Source organism: Juglans microcarpa x Juglans regia, chromosome 3S (genome assembly GCF_004785595.1).
Source record: "Juglans microcarpa x Juglans regia isolate MS1-56 chromosome 3S, Jm3101_v1.0, whole genome shotgun sequence".
Taxonomy (NCBI): Eukaryota; Viridiplantae; Streptophyta; class Magnoliopsida; order Fagales; family Juglandaceae; genus Juglans; species Juglans microcarpa x Juglans regia.
In genome coordinates, this window is record NC_054599.1 from 26464508 (window position 1) to 26481762 (window position 17255).

Below are 17255 nucleotides of genomic sequence, written 5' to 3' on the forward strand. Positions count from 1 at the left end.
AATTAAATTTTAGAAGGCCAAGTGCTAATGGTAAACATATCCTAAAGGTTTTAATTATTGCGTAATTTCTTAGTCATGTTAACATAATTATATACGTTATTTATTATTTGATACAGAATTAATAAAAAAAACTAATAGGAAAAATAAATACGTTACAAAATAGAGCATTAATCAACGGATATGATGGGTAGATACAAAGCATAGTCGCAATTAACGTTACGGATAAAGACGAGAATAATCCAATAGCTTCAAAAATAAAAAATAAAAAATAAATAAATAAACCCGAAAAGTAAAGAGAAGAGAAGAGACGAGACGAGACGAGAAGAATGTAATATTGAAAGGGCAGGGGCAGGGGCAGGGGCAGGGGCAGGCCACAATAACATGCCTAATCATAAGATCATGAACGACAACGTTGTCAACAATGAAGTTGGGGTTTTGTACCAACACTACCATCATTCGCTCCTTACCTTCTGCAATTTCAGCCATTATTCCCCACTTCACTCCACTTCCCAATCCGTCATTCTCCGAGAAGTTCACCACCTCAGGTAGCTCTCTCTCTCTCTCTCTTTCTCTCTCTGCGAATGTTTGTGTTTAAATTATTGTTTACAGGTTTATTATTTGTGTTTTCTTGTTGTTCAGTTGTTTGATTATTCTGCTGAGATTTTATCCGCTAAGAATGTTTTTGATTACTAGAATTTTTTTTTTTTTATAAGTTGTTTTAACTAGGAATTCCTGCAACAATTTCTACTAATTTCTGTTCTTAATTAATCTAAACCTTTCTGTAAGGATCCCGGGCTAACACCGTCACAAAAACTTCTATAAATGTGTTGCATATGTGTTTGAGCTCGCGTCCCAACACTCGCTCACCTGCACGCACATGCACATACATGTCTTTACGTATGTATTTATAGCCACTGCGGTTTTGAATTTGTGAACTATGGGTTTGCTGACGTTGCTACAGTACATTTACGTTGTGCCGGAAGAAAGAATTTAGTGCTACGTGTGCAGAATCTGGGATACAAGGGTGAGCAACAACCAGTTGATTTGATGGATTCTGAAAAGGAAGTTGTGGAATTAAACAGGAACCTTTATCAAAATATCGAGCCATATTATACCGGTTTTTTGAAGGTTTCAGACATTCACACAATCTATTGGGAGCAGTCCGGAAACCCAAATGGGCATGTGAGTTTCAATTGCCAATATGGGGATATCTATTATTTAGACTTTTACAAGCTAGTAAACAATCGGTTTATAGATATCAGGTACTGTATATACATCCATATCCTTTTTTTTTTTTTTTTCAAAAAAGCATGTATTTGAAGATGATTCTTAAAATGAAAAGCAGGCTAGTACATGAGGTATTGTCTCAAAGAGCTTCAATGTCTATGACATTTCTCTACATTTTTAATTTTTGTAATGATTTTTCTTTTTCTTTTTAACTTTGACTTATAAAACGAAAAAAACAAAAAAAAAAAAGAAAGAGAAAGGAATTGGGCTAATCAACTCTTGAATCCTTGCAGCCAGTCGTCTTTCTTCATGGAGGCCCAGGAGGAGGCACCGCACCGAGTAATCGAAGATTCTTTGATCCTGTTTTTTACCGGATCATTCTCTTTGATCAGGTTAGTCTGCGAACGTCCATGATAAATTATTTGTTTCATTGCAATTGAAGTTGCTTTATGACCAGGAAATATCATTTCTTTCAGCGAGGTGCAGGGAAAAGTACACCCCATGCGTGCTTGGTAGAAAACACAACATGGGACCTCATTGATGATATTGAAAAGCTAAGGGAACACTTGGAAATTCCAGAATGGCAGGTAAATACTTCACATTTGGTCTTTACCCTAAAACAAATTCTGTAATGCTTAGTAGATGTAACTAATGGGTTACTTTCTTTTCTGTAATTATGCAGGTGTTTGGAGGGTCATGGGGAAGTACACTTGCTCTTGCATACAGCCAATCACACCCTGACAAGGTGTGTAACTTTATCTCTTTGAACAATATATCCTATTTTGTACATTTTTTTTTTTATCATCACTGTGATTACTTTATAGGTCACTGGCATGGTCCTCAGAGGGATCTTCCTTTTGCGAAAGAAAGAGATAGATTGGTTTTATGAGGGTGGTGCTGCTGCCATATACCCTGATGGTATGTTCCGTACAATTTCTTTGCTGGTTTAATAAATCATTTACTCTGTATGTGTGACATGAACTATATGGCCTTTCAGATTGATGCCAGAAAGTATTTAAAAGCTTTAGGTTTCAATCGCTCTTATTCAAAATTAAGAATGCCATTAACAAATCTATAAAAGTGCTTCCATAAATTGGAATAAAACCTATCAATCTCTCTAATCATGGTTTCGCTTTTGTTTGCTCATCCTTTTAAACATTCCAAGGTTTGGTATTTGCAAGTGGCTGAATGCTTGTGTATTTCATCTTGGTGTACAGCTTGGGAGCCATTTAGGGATCTTATACCTGAAGAGGAGAGGGGAAGCTTCATTGATGCCTACTATAAGAGATTAAACTCTTATGATATGGAAACACAAGTAAGAGTTGTCTTTAGCTTTTGTATATGTGCTACACGACCTCTGTGGGATTATCAGAAGCTTCTGATTCTGCCATTGCATCTAAATGAATACCACTCCTTGACAAATCATTCCAACGAAAAATGTTTTCAACCTGAAGCTCCTTGTGTTGTGGCCTTGGGAACAATATAAGTGTGGTCTACATTAGACAGTACATCTAGGCCTCACATATAAAAGCTCTCAATTCCATCGAAAGTGAGAAATTAAGCCAATCAATCATGTTGACAAAAGTACTTTAAGGCCCTATTGGTTTTGTGGAATATATACATAAAGAAAGATTTAGCCCGGTTTGGATACAAGAATTGTTTCATCTCATCATTACAACTTTTCTAAATTCTCATACAAAATACAATAAACAATTCCACGTTTTCAAATCCCAAAATAATAATAATATTACAAAATAATATTTTAACAATATTTTATTCAACTTTCATCTCATCTCAACTCACTATTCAAACAGCACCTAAGGTTTCTGTTAATGATGTTAGATGAAACATGTTATTCTAACATCTTCAAAACTCTTCCTCATTCAAATATGTGAATTAATTATTTAGTCACCCTACTTATAAAAAATTATATTGTTAATAGCCCAAACTGTTCCTGGTTAAGTCTTCCAATGCCTAAATGCTGCCAAAGTGGCCGTGTTTCTTTTTGAGAAAAAATGAACTCCTGTGCATTATCCTTTTGACTTGATTGCTTGATTCTCTTTTGGCTGTTATATTGAAGAGATTATTACTGTTTTATTAGCTCTATCCAAATCTGTTAGTATGCAGCTGCGAGAGCTTGGACGAAATGGGAAATGATGACAGCCCATCTTCTCCCTAATGAAGAGAACATCAAGAGAGGTGATGATGATAAGTTTTCACTGGTAAGTTGATTCATGAGTATCATGATTTTTTCTTGTCGTGATCCTTAAGCAGCCTGTTCTAGTAAAACTCCCTTTTCCTTTACCATAGCCACTGTATAGGTCAAAATTTGGTACTTCAAAGAATCAAAAGTTATGAATTTCCGTTTGAAGATGAAAATCGTAAAACATTTACCGGTATTGTAAAAGTTGAGAAACAGCTTGATTGATGATGCTCGAGCTTGGCAGATAAAAAACTGCAGCTCTATGGAATAGCTTTACAGGAAAAGTTCAATGCTGAAATAATTTTATTCTCGTTTTCCCCATTCTCCTCCTCCCTTTTATAACACCCCAATGGAAGACCCAAACCACATAGCTTATACTCCAAATGGACTAGTTAATCATACAATTGGAGGCCCATTGGAACATTATACAAAGCAAGAACTTTTCATTCCCAAGCAATGTGGAATTCCCATACACCACCTACCATTATCACTTATCAAAAGTGTGTATCACAATATCCTCCCCTTATATTCCTGAAGTCCTCATCAGACCAGTCTGTCATAGGTGACACGGCTCAAGTCCCACATTTCTGGTTGGAATAGGCTCTGATAACATTTGCAACGCCCCAATGGAAGACTCAAGCTACACGGCCTTTACTCCAAAATGACTAGTCAATGATACAATTGGAGGCCCTTTGGAACATTATAAAGAGCAAGAACTTCTCCTTTCCAAGCAATGTGGGATCCTATACACCACCATTGGGGCGTTACAAAGAGCAAGAACTTCTCATTCCCAAGCAATGTGGGATCCCATGCACCACCTACCCTTATCACTTATCAGAAGTGGGTATCACATATTTCTTCTCCTTTTTATTTATCTGACCTTACCTAGGGTTTATGCTGTATTTAATAGTAATTTAAAACTTCTTTTGCTTGTATTTTTCCTTCTTAACTGCTATGGTTTAGAAGAGAAACAAGAATAAAATAAGCACTAGTATGCAACTGAGTGTAATAATTAATTGTCACGTCTTACTTCTGAAGTTATGTAGATATCAAGTTTGAGTTAATCTTTTGGCATCTGCAATTTAGTATCAGGCAATTTAATAGTTTCACTTTTATATGTTCTAGGTTCTTTTTTTTTATAAGTAGAATAAAAATTTATTGAAACCAAGTAAACGGCATATGTTCTAGGCTTTGGATATGCGAATGATTGAAAATTTGCTTGTTTTGATTAAATTTATTTTTTTGGCTTTATCCAGGCATTCGCAAGAATTGAAAATCATTACTTTGTGAAGCGCGGATTCTTTCCTACAGATTCATTCCTTTTAGATAATGTTGATAAGATAAGGCATATTAACACCACTATTGTACAGGTAAATTTTTATTTTTTTTATCAATACATATACGCTATAGTCACGTTCTTTAGAAAATACTGAATCAAAGTAATCTAGTATACAGAAAACACACGCATAATGTTAATGGCCATTGTGTTGAATGATGGATCATGTGCTGGTCCTGATGGAGCAAAGTTTGATGATTGCCTCCTGCCTTTTGTTTGGTTTAAGCAAGCATAATTTGTTTAGTAGTCTATCTTGTGAAGGTTTATGTGTATTGTACCATCACATCATCAATCCATCATTTTTCAGCCAACATTGAAGCCGTTGTATAAACTTATACAATTTATACAAAGGCACACGTATATCATGATCTAGATCAGTGCTTACTCTATCTTAAATGAAAGGATTGTGCATTAAGCACTCAAAGGGCTCTTTAAGAATTTCTGAAAATTAGAATGAGATAAATAGATCCATCTGATAACTTCTATTGACAGATGGACTGGACTCAATGAGAACTTCTGAGAATAGGGAGAACTCACTCTTTGACTTCAAGAACAGTTCGTTGATGTATGAGGACATTTATTGAACAAATTCCTAAACTCCAACTAACTGGGTAGCTGAAACAATCTGAATGTTATGACATGATTTCTTACAAAAACACAACAAAAGTTGAACTCTGATTTTTGAATTCATCATATTCACATTTATATCTGAGGTTCTTGATTACTGGTGAATAAAAAAAAAGTTATTGGTGATCATATTCATCATTGCTACAAATGCATATAGCCTCACTCCTTGCCACCTCATCCATAGTATATCTAAAGTAAGGTATGTTGTTATTTTTCAAGCAACGGTGGACCATCTATTTTAAGCCCACCCATTGAATTCCAAAAGACCTTCTTCCATGGGGTCATGTGGGAGCTCCCTCTTTTAAAGAGAAGAATCACTTGGGTACAGTGGCACTGGGAGCTTCTGATTATATTTAACATCCTATTAAGTGATCGCATTGTCAAATTTTGGTTGTTTATGTATTTGTTACATCTTTCAAGGTGTAAAGTGGACTGCAAAAAATGTTTGATATTGCAATGTAGAAAAATGCTTATCACGTGATACCACAAGTAGCTAACGTATGTCCTTGGAAGGTTCAGTAGAAATCTATGTTTGATGACCAGATCAATGAGTTTTTTTTTCTTTCATTGGACAGGGAAGATATGATGTTTGCTGTCCTATGATGTCAGCATGGGATCTTCATAAAGCATGGCCAGAGGCAGATTTTAAGGTAGGAGAACTGCTCAAGACCATTAATCTTGCTTTTTCACAAAGCTCATTGGTCTTTGATCTTTGGAAAATCTGGTTGGACTCTACTTGCTTCTACCATTTTGAAGAAATAAGGTGGATTCATTGTCAATCCAAACAAAGTCGGTGTAAATGGAATGTCCTGGATTGTCAACAAATTTTTAAAAAATGCTAATAGTTTATTGGTAATCATGTCCTGGACATTTTTAACAGTGGTTAATTTGCCTGTAGATTGTGCTACCATCATGTTCTTTCAGACTAGCCAGTTACGCAATAAGAACACATCATAGCAAAAGTGTAGATCGTATAACCCCCAGTGTGCCATATCGAGTTTCTTTTCCACATGGATCTGGTGTAAAGCCATCTCATTGCATTTGTGTGATGGGGATAAATTTTAAAAGCCATTAGCGGAGTACTTTAGAAACATTCATTATAGGAATAGATTTTTTCATTCAGGTGTCGGAGTATGTAAATGCGAACGAGGCTGCAGGAGGAGACTAGATGGCGTTGAACTAAGGGCACGGTTCTATATAAGCAAAGATAATGGAAAAGTATGCTTGAATGCAGTTCCATAGTTTTGTAACAGTTCCATAGTCTTGATTAACTCAGAGAATTAAGCTGTTTTTATTTCATGTTAACACAGTTACTTGCCAGCCAATGTTCTATATGTTTAATATATAGACAAATTTATAAATGTTACCATTAACAGGTTGTTCCAAATGCTGGGCATTCCGCAAATGAACCTGGAATAGCTGCGGAACTTGTAGCTGCGAACGAGATGCTGAAAAACATTATCAAGAAGAATGTACTCTGAAAGACTAGCGCATCGTGGATTAGAAGATGAGAAACAGGCTTCCTCTAAGACGGTCTTAGACAACAAGCAGAATATGTGCACATTTATAATGAAAAGTGAAAACAATGATGAATCTGTAAGACAGCAGGTTGCCAATTAAGTGAAAAATTATAAAAAGTTAAAATGAAATGGCGAGAAGAGATGGGAAAGGATCACGTCTGGGAAGCTTGTTGAAAGGTTTTAACACCCTTTGCTCAGATTTGAAAAAATTGAATTGTTATTGTATTTTGTATAAAATTTTGAGAAAATTATAATGATGAGATGAGACGAGATGATTTTTCAACTTAAACATGGCCTAAAAGGATTTTTAGGCTATTAAAGACACTTTTTAAGCTTACAATCTCAATCCCAAACAAACACCTAATAAAACTATTAAGCTTTTTTAGATTCGAACTTAATATGGGTTGGATATTGGTTTTAACCTAAAATTCATCAGTATGTTAAAAAAAAAGAAAAATCATACTGGTAATTTTTCATTTTCCAGCCAATGCCAGTAATATTTATAAACTAAGGTTTTCAAATATTGTTCGCAACATTAGTAATGAAAGAAAATTCGACTTTGGGTCGAATCCATTTTTGGAACTCATTGGGACTAATCCGACCCCTTAAAGAAATCCATTGATAAACTATATAACTATATAACTATATATATATATAAAGTTATTTATTAGTCTTATTTTTCACATATCCAATATGCTATTGATATGAAAGTCAGCTATGTTAAAAAACTATTATAAATGGGGTGTTAATTTTAGAGCATTCTCATTGGCTTAGGCAAAGACAAAACTAAAATCACATATTTTACATTTTGTCTATTGACTCTATTCCATTTAAGAGAAATTCCTACATTGGATAATCCATCTATTAGCTAAAGTAATAATAAAATATTATCAATTTAATATTTTTTATCTGATTTTTCTCAAATTTTACAATTCAAATTCATTGTAAATTATATGAATCCAAGCACCTATATATAAAAATAATAATTAGTGATGTAGCTGTTATGTAGCAACAAAATGAAAGAGAAATTAATATGAATTATTCAATGGAGGGTTAACAGTAACCATACTGGATACAACGAACGAGAACTTTTTGTCCAAGAGTGTGTGGAATTGTGTTAGAGTTCGTGCTCCAAAGATCCGATGGGCAGACTGGTTGTGGCATCCTTGCCTCCCAAAAAATATATCGGTTACTATGTGAAGGCTCTAAATAATTCACTGAATGTTGATGATAAATTACGATCAGTGGGGATTCCAATTGTTTCAAAATGTGAGTGTTGTTTGATAGGTAGATTAGAGGATTTAGATCATGTCCTTGCAGTCGGGAACTTTGCAAAAGAATTGTGGCAATGAGCTACTGCCCAGGTGGGATTAGGTCATGTTTTGGCCTCAACGTGGAGTCAGTTAATTGATATGTGATTTATGAGGGCTTCAAAGAGCTTTCAGATGGGGCAGATCCTTGGGATTTTACCTGCAATGCTGACTTGGCTTCTCTGGCTATGGAGGTGTAGAGCTCGTATGGAAGGGAGGAAGGATTTGATGCATCATGTCTGGTTGTAGTTGAAGCATTGGATTGTAAAGATTGGTGAAAAATTAAAGTCAACAAAACTACAAACAAAAAGAGATATTGCCATTTTACAGAAATTTCAAGTTCCGATCAAGGCCCCGAAGTAGAGGTTACCTCGGTTGGTAAGATGGGTCCGACCAATGGCAGGAAGGGTGAAGTAAAATGTGGATGGTGCTTCTTGAGGGAATCCAAGTGTAGCAGGAGTAGGGGGTGTGGTGAGGGATTCTGATGGAAATATCATTTTGGCTTTCTCGGTAGCGCTGGGAATTGACACTAACAATTATGTGAAATTGATGGGGTTATTGGGATTAATTGAGGTTGATGTCGAGCTTGATTCCTTGCTAGTAGTGGACTGGCTGATGGGAAAAAAAAAAAGTGCAACCTGGTCCCTGGAAGATTATTGGGACGAGGTAATGGAGGAGTTGCAAGGCCTTAACGTTCATAGATCTCATATAATCCAGGAAGGGAATAAATCTGCAGATTATTTGGCAAGACTAGAGCGGAGGGTGCTAGTAATCAACGACAACTGCTCAAGAGCTGTCTATAATGCTCAAAGGAATTTTGCGATTGGAAAGATATGATCTTCCCAACATACGGCTGGTTTAGTCAGTGTTGGTTATTGCTCTGTTTTCTTAGTGATTTGAATTTCATGGTATTTCGATTTGCGGTTGGTGGCTTATGCCATTGGTCGTTGTAATGGTTTTCCCCTACCATAAAGGGGGTTTCTAATAAAGGAATGATAATAAATAAATAAATAAAAACAACCGTACCTAGCAAACAATATAATTGCCTTTTATATCTTTCAATATAGATCATTTTAAAAGATTGTTAGCCAAATGTTGATTTACATTTACAGTTGACTAAGTAGATACAAATGCCCATGTGTAGCAAAATTCAACTATATAAGCAAGTATATTTGTATACAAAATTATAAGTAGAGTAATGCTAGATACGTTATAGATTGTGTAAGTACTATATATTCTTTTTAAAAAATAGTAGAATTTATTATTTAATATAGATATCATATTTATTTTTTTTTTTTCAAAAAAATTATACGATACTTACGTATTCTATCATTGCAAACATCATCTCTTACAAATATACAGCTATACGTGAAAAAACCGGATCTCCTACTCGGAGCTCCAGTAGCCTGAAATGTCATTCTATCTAGCTCACAGCATAACCAGAAATGACCAAAAAGCCTGCCTTTGGACCGCCCTAAAAACAGTAATACCCTCATCCTGACCTAATCAACCCTAATCTTTCGTCAGAATACCAAACGTGTTCTCTTCCTCCAATCACCTGCCTCTCTCTAATGCCGACGACCTCTATACTTCGATCGCGAACTGTTACTCTACTCCCAAGCCTCGATAAGACCTTTTGACGTCGGTATGTTATCTACATATGCTATATATGTTTTGTATCTATGGCTGAATGTATGCGGGCTTTGGTTCATGATTGAACTCTATCTTAAGATTCTCTAGCTTCAGATCCTAGAAGCACACCTAGAAGCGGTCCGTACTTAATAAGTTTCCTTGTTTCTTTCATTTCTGCTTCCGAGCACTAGATTTTTTTTTTTTTCCGGTTTTAATTTTTAATTTTATGATTTAGTTGATTATGGGATTAGTTTCGAATTTGAGATGAAAATAAAGCTTCAGATCTTAGAAGCACTCCTAGAAGCAGTCCGCCCTTATTAAATTTCCTCTTGTGTTTTGTTCATTTCTGCTTCTGAACACTAGAATTTTTTTCCTGGTTTTTATTTTAAATTTTATGATTTTGTTGATTATGGGATTAGTTTCGAATTTTAGATGAAATAAAGTTTTGGGTTTTTTCCTCTTTTGAATCCAGGGCAACTAGTATAAACCCCTTTAGGCATAATAATTGAAAAATAACAACAAAAGCAAAGGGTAAGAGCAACTGAAAGAATAATTACGTACCTCGTTCCACATATTTCGTGATGATTTTCAGCTAAAGCTGCTGGGATTGTTTTGTTTTCTGTTTTAATGAACCCACTTGGTGTTCAGTGCGACAGTACCGAGGATTGATTAGTCGGAACATCCTCATGCATATAGCTCCTGCCTGTATGAGCACGTCTGTTGATGCCAGCAATATATTCAGTCATCACTTGCAGAATTACCTATCTCCACATTCACATTTAATTTGTACTGTTTATCATTTTATGAGTATTGCTTTCTTCCTTGAATGGAATTGATTTCTTCCTTTGTTAGATCTTAAATGTCACAACCTGGCTTCTTGCAGATATTTTTCTGATGAGGAAACTCATTTCTGAGCCTTCGACTCTGAAGTGTCTACATATTGCAAATATGATGCTTTTCTTAATTTTTTTGCCTTTCACTGGAAGTAAAATATTGGAAGAGTTGATCATATAAATTCAAAGAAGAGCATTTCTGAATTTGTATAAGTTACCGCATGGAGGACCACTCTTTTTTTGTTGGTCAGGAGTTTCCTGATGTCAAAGCCTTCCGGAATGCAATTAAAGAAGCTGCAATTGCACAACACTTTGAGCTGCGTATTATAAAAAGCGACCTGATTCGCTACTTTGCAAAGTGTGCTGCAGAGGGTTGCCCATGGCGCATCCGTGCAGTTAAGCTTCCCAATGCCCCAACATTCACTATAAGAAGCCTTGAAGGGTCACATACCTGTGGGCGAAATGCACAAAATGGACACCATCAGGCTTCTGTAGATTGGATTGTGAGTTTTATAGAGGAACGATTGCGGGATAACATTAATTACAAACCAAAGGATATACTGCACGACATCCATAAACAATATGGGATTACCATACCATATAAGCAAGCTTGGCGAGCAAAAGAACGTGGGCTTGCAGCAATTTATGGCTCTTCTGAAGAAGGATATTGTCTACTTCCTTCGTACTGTGCACAAATAAAGAAGACTAACCCTGGGAGTATTGCAGAGGTGTTTACAACTGGTGCTGATAACCAGTTCCATCGGCTTTTTGTTTCGTTTTATCCATCCATATATGGGTTCCTGAATGGTTGCTTACCTGTCATTGGGCTCGGTGCAATCCAGCTTAAAAGCAAGTACCTGGGTACCTTACTTTCAGCAACTTCTTTTGATGCTGATGGCGGGTTATTTCCACTTGCATTTGGTGTTGTTGATGCAGAAAATGATGAGAATTGGATGTGGTTCTTCTCAGAGTTGCACAAGGCACTAGAGAAGAACAATGGAAGTGTACTACAGCTCACATTTTTGTCAAATGGGCAAAAAGGAATTGTAGATGCGGTAAGAAGGAAATTCCCAAATTCTTCTCATGCATTTTGTATGCGCCACTTGACTGAAAGCATTGGCAAAGACTTTAAGAACTCAAGGCTTGTCCATCTTCTGTGGAAAGCTGCATATGCCACCACCACCATTGGTTTCAAACAAAAAATGGCTGAAATTGAGGAGGTTTCTCCTGAAGCAGCAAAGTGGATACAACAGTTTCCCCCTTCCTGCTGGGCATTAGTATACTTTGAAGGAACTAGGTATGGTCATCTCTCTTCAAATATAGAAGAGTTCAATAGATGGATTCTTGAAGCTCGAGAGTTGCCTGTGATCCAGGTGATTGAGAGGATTCACAGTAAATTGATGGTTGAGTTTGAGGATCGACGTATACAGTGCAGTTCATGGTTTTCTGCGCTTGCCCCATCTGCTGAGAAACGTATGGTAGAAGCTGTTGACTGTGCTTCCACATATCAAGTCCTTCGGTCAGATGAAGTTGAATTTGAGGTTATATCTGCGGAGCGATCTGACATTGTGAATATTGGGACCCATTGTTGTTCATGCCGTGATTGGCAGCTTTATGGAATACCATGCTCACATGCTGTTGCGGCCCTCATCTCCTGTCGAAAGGATATATATGCTTTTACAGAGAAGTGTTTCACCGTTGCTAGTTATCGTGAGACGTATGCAGAGGAGATACGCCCTATCCCTGGAAAACTTGAATGGAGAAGGGCAGATGGGGCTCCCGTGGACAGTGATACTGAAGTTGTGCGGCCACCAAAATTTCGTCGACCACCAGGACGCCCAGAAAAGAAACGAATTTGTGTAGAGGACCTTAATCGCGAGAAACACACTGTCCATTGTAGTCGATGTAACCAAACGGGACATTACAAGACTACTTGCAAAGCAGATGGTATGAAGGGTATTGAACAGTTTTAGGTATTTAATTTTGTACTTTACACATCACATTGTGTTCTCCGAGTAATGAAGTGTTGCTGTATGTAGGCCATACTTAAATCATATTCAGGTCATGTACTATATAGTAGATCTCTTAGTATTGCCGAATGTAAGTTAACGTGGAATGACTTTTCAGGAAAGGTAAATATTCGTTCATTGTCAATACTTAGATGTTCAAATACCCGTATATTTTAGCCGTGGATTGGATTTGCTGCCTTCGACAGAACAGATCCCCTAATGTTCGCACAGCACTATTTGAGCATTTGCTTACATTTTAAAATGACAGATAAATCTAGATTTAAAAAATAAAAATAAAAAAACTCAATTTCTACGGCTGATGGAATGATTTTTCAGTCTACATAACATTTCAAAATACCAAACACGCCTTCGACTGCAGATATTAAAGCGAGCATTGGTAGCAGATGTGTCCCCATCACTTGTATAGCTGCTTGAATATGTATCACATGGATTCGTGACGGGATATTCGATATTCATTCTTTCTGTTTTCTTTAATTTTACATCTTTATTTAGCTTCCACCATTTTTTTCCCAGGAACCTTTCACTACCAAAGGTTCGTATTAAGTGAGCTCGGGTGCAACTCGAGCTCAACAAATCATAAATTTAATATACGTGCTACAAACCACTTTTGTCTTTTTTTGATACATTTGAGGAGGAGGATTTCGAACCCAAGAATTCCATTTTGGAAGTAGGAGTTTTTGTCAATCAGGCCACAGATTTTGGCTACAAACCACTCTTGTTGAGCAATGCTACAAACCACTCTCATCTAGCTTTTAATACAGTTTAAGCAGAGTTCCAAAAAGGCAAAAGCCACATATACATGCCGAACAATTACTACATTCAGATAGTCCAACTGCCGGAACATATATAACTAAACAAAGTTTTTCGTGATTATCTGTACTGCTGTGGTTCAGATTTCTTATAGCAAGACTGGTGTCAGGAATCCTCGAATTGATGATCCGTCTCGTCAAAGATCTCCTCCTAGACAATACCCAATTGATGTCAAGAGTTCTCTTACAGAAATTGTTGGAGCGACATAATTACATCAGAATTTTGGCAGAAAGTAATCAACGCGTACCTGTAAAAGTTCTTCAATGACATCTTCCATCGTTATTATGCCAACAGCTTCTTCTTCTTGAGGGAGCTCTGGGAGTGGATTACCATCTATCTGCAGGATGTCAGAGTACATTTCCTTTGTCCACTTCTTGCTCCTAGAGCCACCCTTAGATGAGTGATTGGCACTGTTAGGAAAGCTCTTCCACTTCTGGATTGGTCTCTTGCTCTTTGCAATCCTCTCTTGGGAAGGCTTTTCACCATCAATGTGTATTCTCACGTCTTTCACTTGATCTTTTTTTTTTTAAATTTTGGGAGGGAGGAGAAGTTGTTGTTTAAGTAATATAGAAAAATTAACAAAAGAATTTCGGTAAATATTAAGTTGGAGCATACTTTCAGGAGGGTCATTAGGGGACTTGACTGCCTCGTTGCAACGTCTTACCACAACAGCCATGTGGCTGTGACCTTTCTGAAACTCATTCAATATGTCATACAAGGGCAAAGTCTCTAGCACTCTGTACCATAGAAAAATGTCAAACACCAGTTTATGAGAAACATGATGCACATCACTTACAAAAGAAATATGAACTATGATGCACATCAAATTATTATGGAATACTTTAAATGTGCACTTAAGTCGACTTGGCCAGATAAAACCTTCCTTTCAACCAATACAAAATACCTTGGAATCCTGCGTATGGTGACACTCTTCACTGGCACTTCATCTTCTGGGTGCATCGCTAGCAAATTCTTGACCTAAAATGTTCGAATATAAATGTTAAAAAAACATGTAACACTTACAAGAGGAAGATCGCGGCGAATAAATACATAGATATTTGGATCATGTCAAACTTGCTGTACTAAATGATTAAATTTATACGAGTGAAAGAACAGTAACCAATCTTGACGAAGAGGTAAACTTCTTAAAATTTCTTTTCGGGAACAAAATATATATATATATATATATATATATTTTGTGTCAGGGAACAAAATATGCATAAGGAAATTAGTTATCAGCATACCAATACGAGTCCAATTATGTTTGTAGATTGCTCGTAATAAACAGGCACTCTGCTATGCCCTTTCTCCAATATTAGGTGCATCAAATCCCTGGACGATGACAAGTATTTTTAACATCTAATTAATACGAATGTAGCACAACTGATGCAAGATGAATTTTCGGTTCTAGACTTTCCATAAATATCACACCTGTCAAGCTTGGCATTGATATCGATTGCAAATGTTTCAGATATAGGAGTCATGGCATCACCGGCCGTTTTTTCAGTAAGCTCAAGTGCTCCAGCAATAATTGTTGTCTCATCATGCGTCAGCTCTCCACCTTTTCCAGCCTAGTACCAGACAATCTTTAGATTATAAAGCAGGCGGTATAAGTGGAAACAACCAGGAAGGTTTAGGCAAAGGATTTCAATAAACAAAACGGGAAAGATAAGTTGGAGGGACATTTAAACGGAGGACAAAACTAACGAGTGCAGAATGATGATGGCATGGCAAGTAGACTAGCATATGAAACAATTGGAGTAAATTATTTGGAAGAATGAAATTATGGACCCAATGAAGATAATAATAAAAAAATTTTAAAAAAAAATAATATGCTTTTAAGATGGAATTGTATAATATTGGAGAGCAGTTGTACACACCTCATTGCCATGAAAATTTACAAGTGTTTTCAATTCAGCTCTGCGAAAAAGAGCTACATGCCCATGTCCCAGCAGAAAGTCTAATAGCTGGAAACTCGCATAAAGCATAGGAAAATTAAATAACAATTCACATCATATCATTGGCACAAACACAATACACAGCAGAAAGTGCGGAGCTATACTACCTTGCTGATTGGAAATGCAACAGGAAAGCAGATCCAAACAAGAACACGGACAAATGGAGCCATTGCTGCGCCGATTGTTAAACCATATCGAGAACAAACAGACTGCGGTATTACCTGCTAGCACAAGCAAAAAGCAATCAGTGAACTCAGACATGCCTTGCTGACTTCACTACCAGCATGAAAAGTTCACGTCAATAATAAGGAAAGATAAAAAATAGCCAATCCAAGTATAAATCCCTGTATCTTCAGTATCTCTTCTTATGGCAAAAATATACATGACAATTTTAGCATACGCCATATGCGTGGTAATGATATCCCTCAAATAATGTCAGATAAACAGCTCACCTCACCGAACAAAAGAATCAATGTCACTGAAATCAGAATAGCACCCCACGCTGTAACCAGACTATCAAGAAAAATTGGAAGCGCCTGGACAGAAGGAACGATGATTTCAAGCACTTTCTAATCTCTTTTGACACATTATGTATGTAAGCAAACAACTAGTCCAATAAACCTCAATAATACGTACCTCCATGGAAGCAGCATTGCAAATAAGTAAGGTGCAAAGCAGTAAATGTTGATTTCTGACCACTGGCAAAATCTTGGCTATAATTACAAGTACAACAAATTAGTACAAGTCGTCTGAAAAACACCACTTAAAAACAACATCACTCTGATGCACTTTAGAGAAATGTTAAAGTAACAATTAATTGACAACTCTTATACAAGTAGTGAAGGAAATAATATTTAAATTAAATAAAATACACTGTAACCATGAGCCATTCAGAATTTCCCTTCCATTAGCGTCCTTATCTTTTCTGCTCTACCGGAATTTTCTCAGCAGAGAACAGAAATCAGTTGGACAAAAGAAAAAGAAGTACCGGCGTGTTGGCGATCTTTAGGTGTTCCAGACTTGGCGAGGACCTCGAGATCGACGAGGCTCATGGACATGAGCCCCAAGGTGAGCCCTGACATCAACCCGGCGAATATCACCAACAGTGTGATTATGAGTATGTGTACGAAAAACTCCGATTCGCAACATTTGTACTCCACCGCCATTCAGATCCTTCCTCACTCACTCTCTTCAGCTCCACCAAACACAAGCCCCAAGCTCAGAGAAGCAACGACTAAAAAATACAATTAGAGCGCAACCGCGTACACCACCGAATGCAGAGATTCCCTGGAGAGAGATTTTAGAAGACAGTTACGTAGGGTGCGAGAATGTATACACATATAATAATTAGAAAATGCTAATCATATATATTTTCACATGCTTGACAATAATTATAAATAATAATATAAAATTTCGATGATTAAGATGAATAATAATATAGCTCTAGTAAGTATATACGTATGTGTCACCTAGATCAGAGAGATACCGCTGCCGACGAAAGAAATGGACCGGGAATTTGAGGCGAGGCGAGAGGGGCTGGTAAACGGCTTGATTGAGTCCGAATAAGCGGCTCTGAATAACTTCAAGTTGTGTCGATATCATCCAATCTTCACCATCCGAAATAGAGCCCGTGGCAGCGTCACCATCATCCACAGCTCTTGGCGTTTTCCGGAGCGTAGGGTCCATCTATGGCCTATTAAGATTTACCAAATGAAATAGCAAGGCAAGTAATGTGATGTGATGATATTTATCCTTTTCGATGAAATATT

The 17255-nt window shown here is 36.8% G+C and overlaps 3 protein-coding genes across 7 annotated transcripts; 2 read left to right on the plus strand and 1 right to left on the minus strand.

Annotated features, from left to right (window-relative positions):
• Window positions 1-355: 355 nt before the first annotated feature.
• LOC121256954 (proline iminopeptidase-like) lies at window positions 356-7140 on the plus strand. Its single transcript, XM_041157766.1, has 11 exons — window positions 356-545; window positions 962-1182; window positions 1521-1619; window positions 1704-1814; window positions 1910-1972; window positions 2052-2145; window positions 2445-2542; window positions 3348-3449; window positions 4687-4800; window positions 5969-6043; window positions 6770-7140. The coding sequence occupies exons 1-11, from the start codon at window positions 422-424 to the stop codon at window positions 6872-6874; spliced, it is 1206 nt and encodes a 401-aa protein (XP_041013700.1). The 5' UTR covers window positions 356-421; the 3' UTR covers window positions 6875-7140.
• Window positions 7141-9703: 2563 nt separating this feature from the next.
• LOC121256955 lies at window positions 9704-12839 on the plus strand. Of its 2 annotated transcripts, none has more exons than XM_041157767.1 (2): window positions 9704-9868; window positions 10739-12839. In XM_041157767.1, exon 2 carries the CDS (start codon window positions 10910-10912, stop codon window positions 12659-12661), a length of 1752 nt encoding a protein of 583 aa, XP_041013701.1. In that variant the 5' UTR covers window positions 9704-9868; window positions 10739-10909; the 3' UTR covers window positions 12662-12839. The 2 variants fall into 2 exon arrangements, with proteins under 2 accessions (XP_041013701.1, XP_041013702.1); XM_041157768.1 differs by lacking the exon at window positions 9704-9868 and adding an exon at window positions 9869-9993.
• Window positions 12840-13444: 605 nt separating this feature from the next.
• LOC121256956 (DUF21 domain-containing protein At2g14520-like) lies at window positions 13445-17184 on the minus strand. Of its 4 annotated transcripts, none has more exons than XM_041157770.1 (12): window positions 16973-17180; window positions 16475-16773; window positions 16123-16199; window positions 15939-16022; window positions 15594-15707; window positions 15409-15495; window positions 14960-15099; window positions 14773-14860; window positions 14433-14506; window positions 14144-14265; window positions 13776-14044; window positions 13445-13678 (listed from the first exon to the last, which is right to left on the minus strand). In XM_041157770.1, exons 2-12 carry the CDS (start codon window positions 16650-16652, stop codon window positions 13634-13636), a joined length of 1278 nt encoding a protein of 425 aa, XP_041013704.1. In that variant the 5' UTR covers window positions 16653-16773; window positions 16973-17180; the 3' UTR covers window positions 13445-13633. The 4 variants fall into 4 exon arrangements, with proteins under 4 accessions (XP_041013704.1, XP_041013703.1, XP_041013705.1 ...); XM_041157769.1 differs by having other exon boundaries at window positions 16956-17180; XM_041157771.1 differs by having other exon boundaries at window positions 16945-17180.
• Between the last annotated feature and the right edge of the window lie 71 nt (window positions 17185-17255).

What these genes read in the sequence shown, in the direction of transcription:
- LOC121256954 (XM_041157766.1), top strand. Translation starts at nt 422, where the DNA reads ATGAAGTTGGGGTTTTGTACCAACACTACCATCATTCGCTCCTTACCT. An exon ending in GGATCATTCTCTTTGATCAG is followed by an intron (nt 1,620 to 1,703) that starts GTTAGTCTGCGA and finishes CATTTCTTTCAG; the next exon opens with CGAGGTGCAGGGAAAAGTAC. An exon ending in ATGATGATAAGTTTTCACTG is followed by an intron (nt 3,450 to 4,686) that starts GTAAGTTGATTC and finishes GGCTTTATCCAG; the next exon opens with GCATTCGCAAGAATTGAAAA.
- LOC121256955 (XM_041157767.1), top strand. Translation starts at nt 10,910, where the DNA reads ATGGAGGACCACTCTTTTTTTGTTGGTCAGGAGTTTCCTGATGTCAAA.
- LOC121256956 (XM_041157770.1), bottom strand. Translation starts at nt 16,652, where the DNA reads ATGGCGGTGGAGTACAAATGTTGCGAATCGGAGTTTTTCGTACACATA. An exon ending in TAAAGATCGCCAACACGCCG is followed by an intron (nt 16,200 to 16,474) that starts GTACTTCTTTTT and finishes TTGTAATTATAG; the next exon opens with CCAAGATTTTGCCAGTGGTC. An exon ending in TTGCATTTCCAATCAGCAAG is followed by an intron (nt 15,496 to 15,593) that starts GTAGTATAGCTC and finishes GCGAGTTTCCAG; the next exon opens with CTATTAGACTTTCTGCTGGG.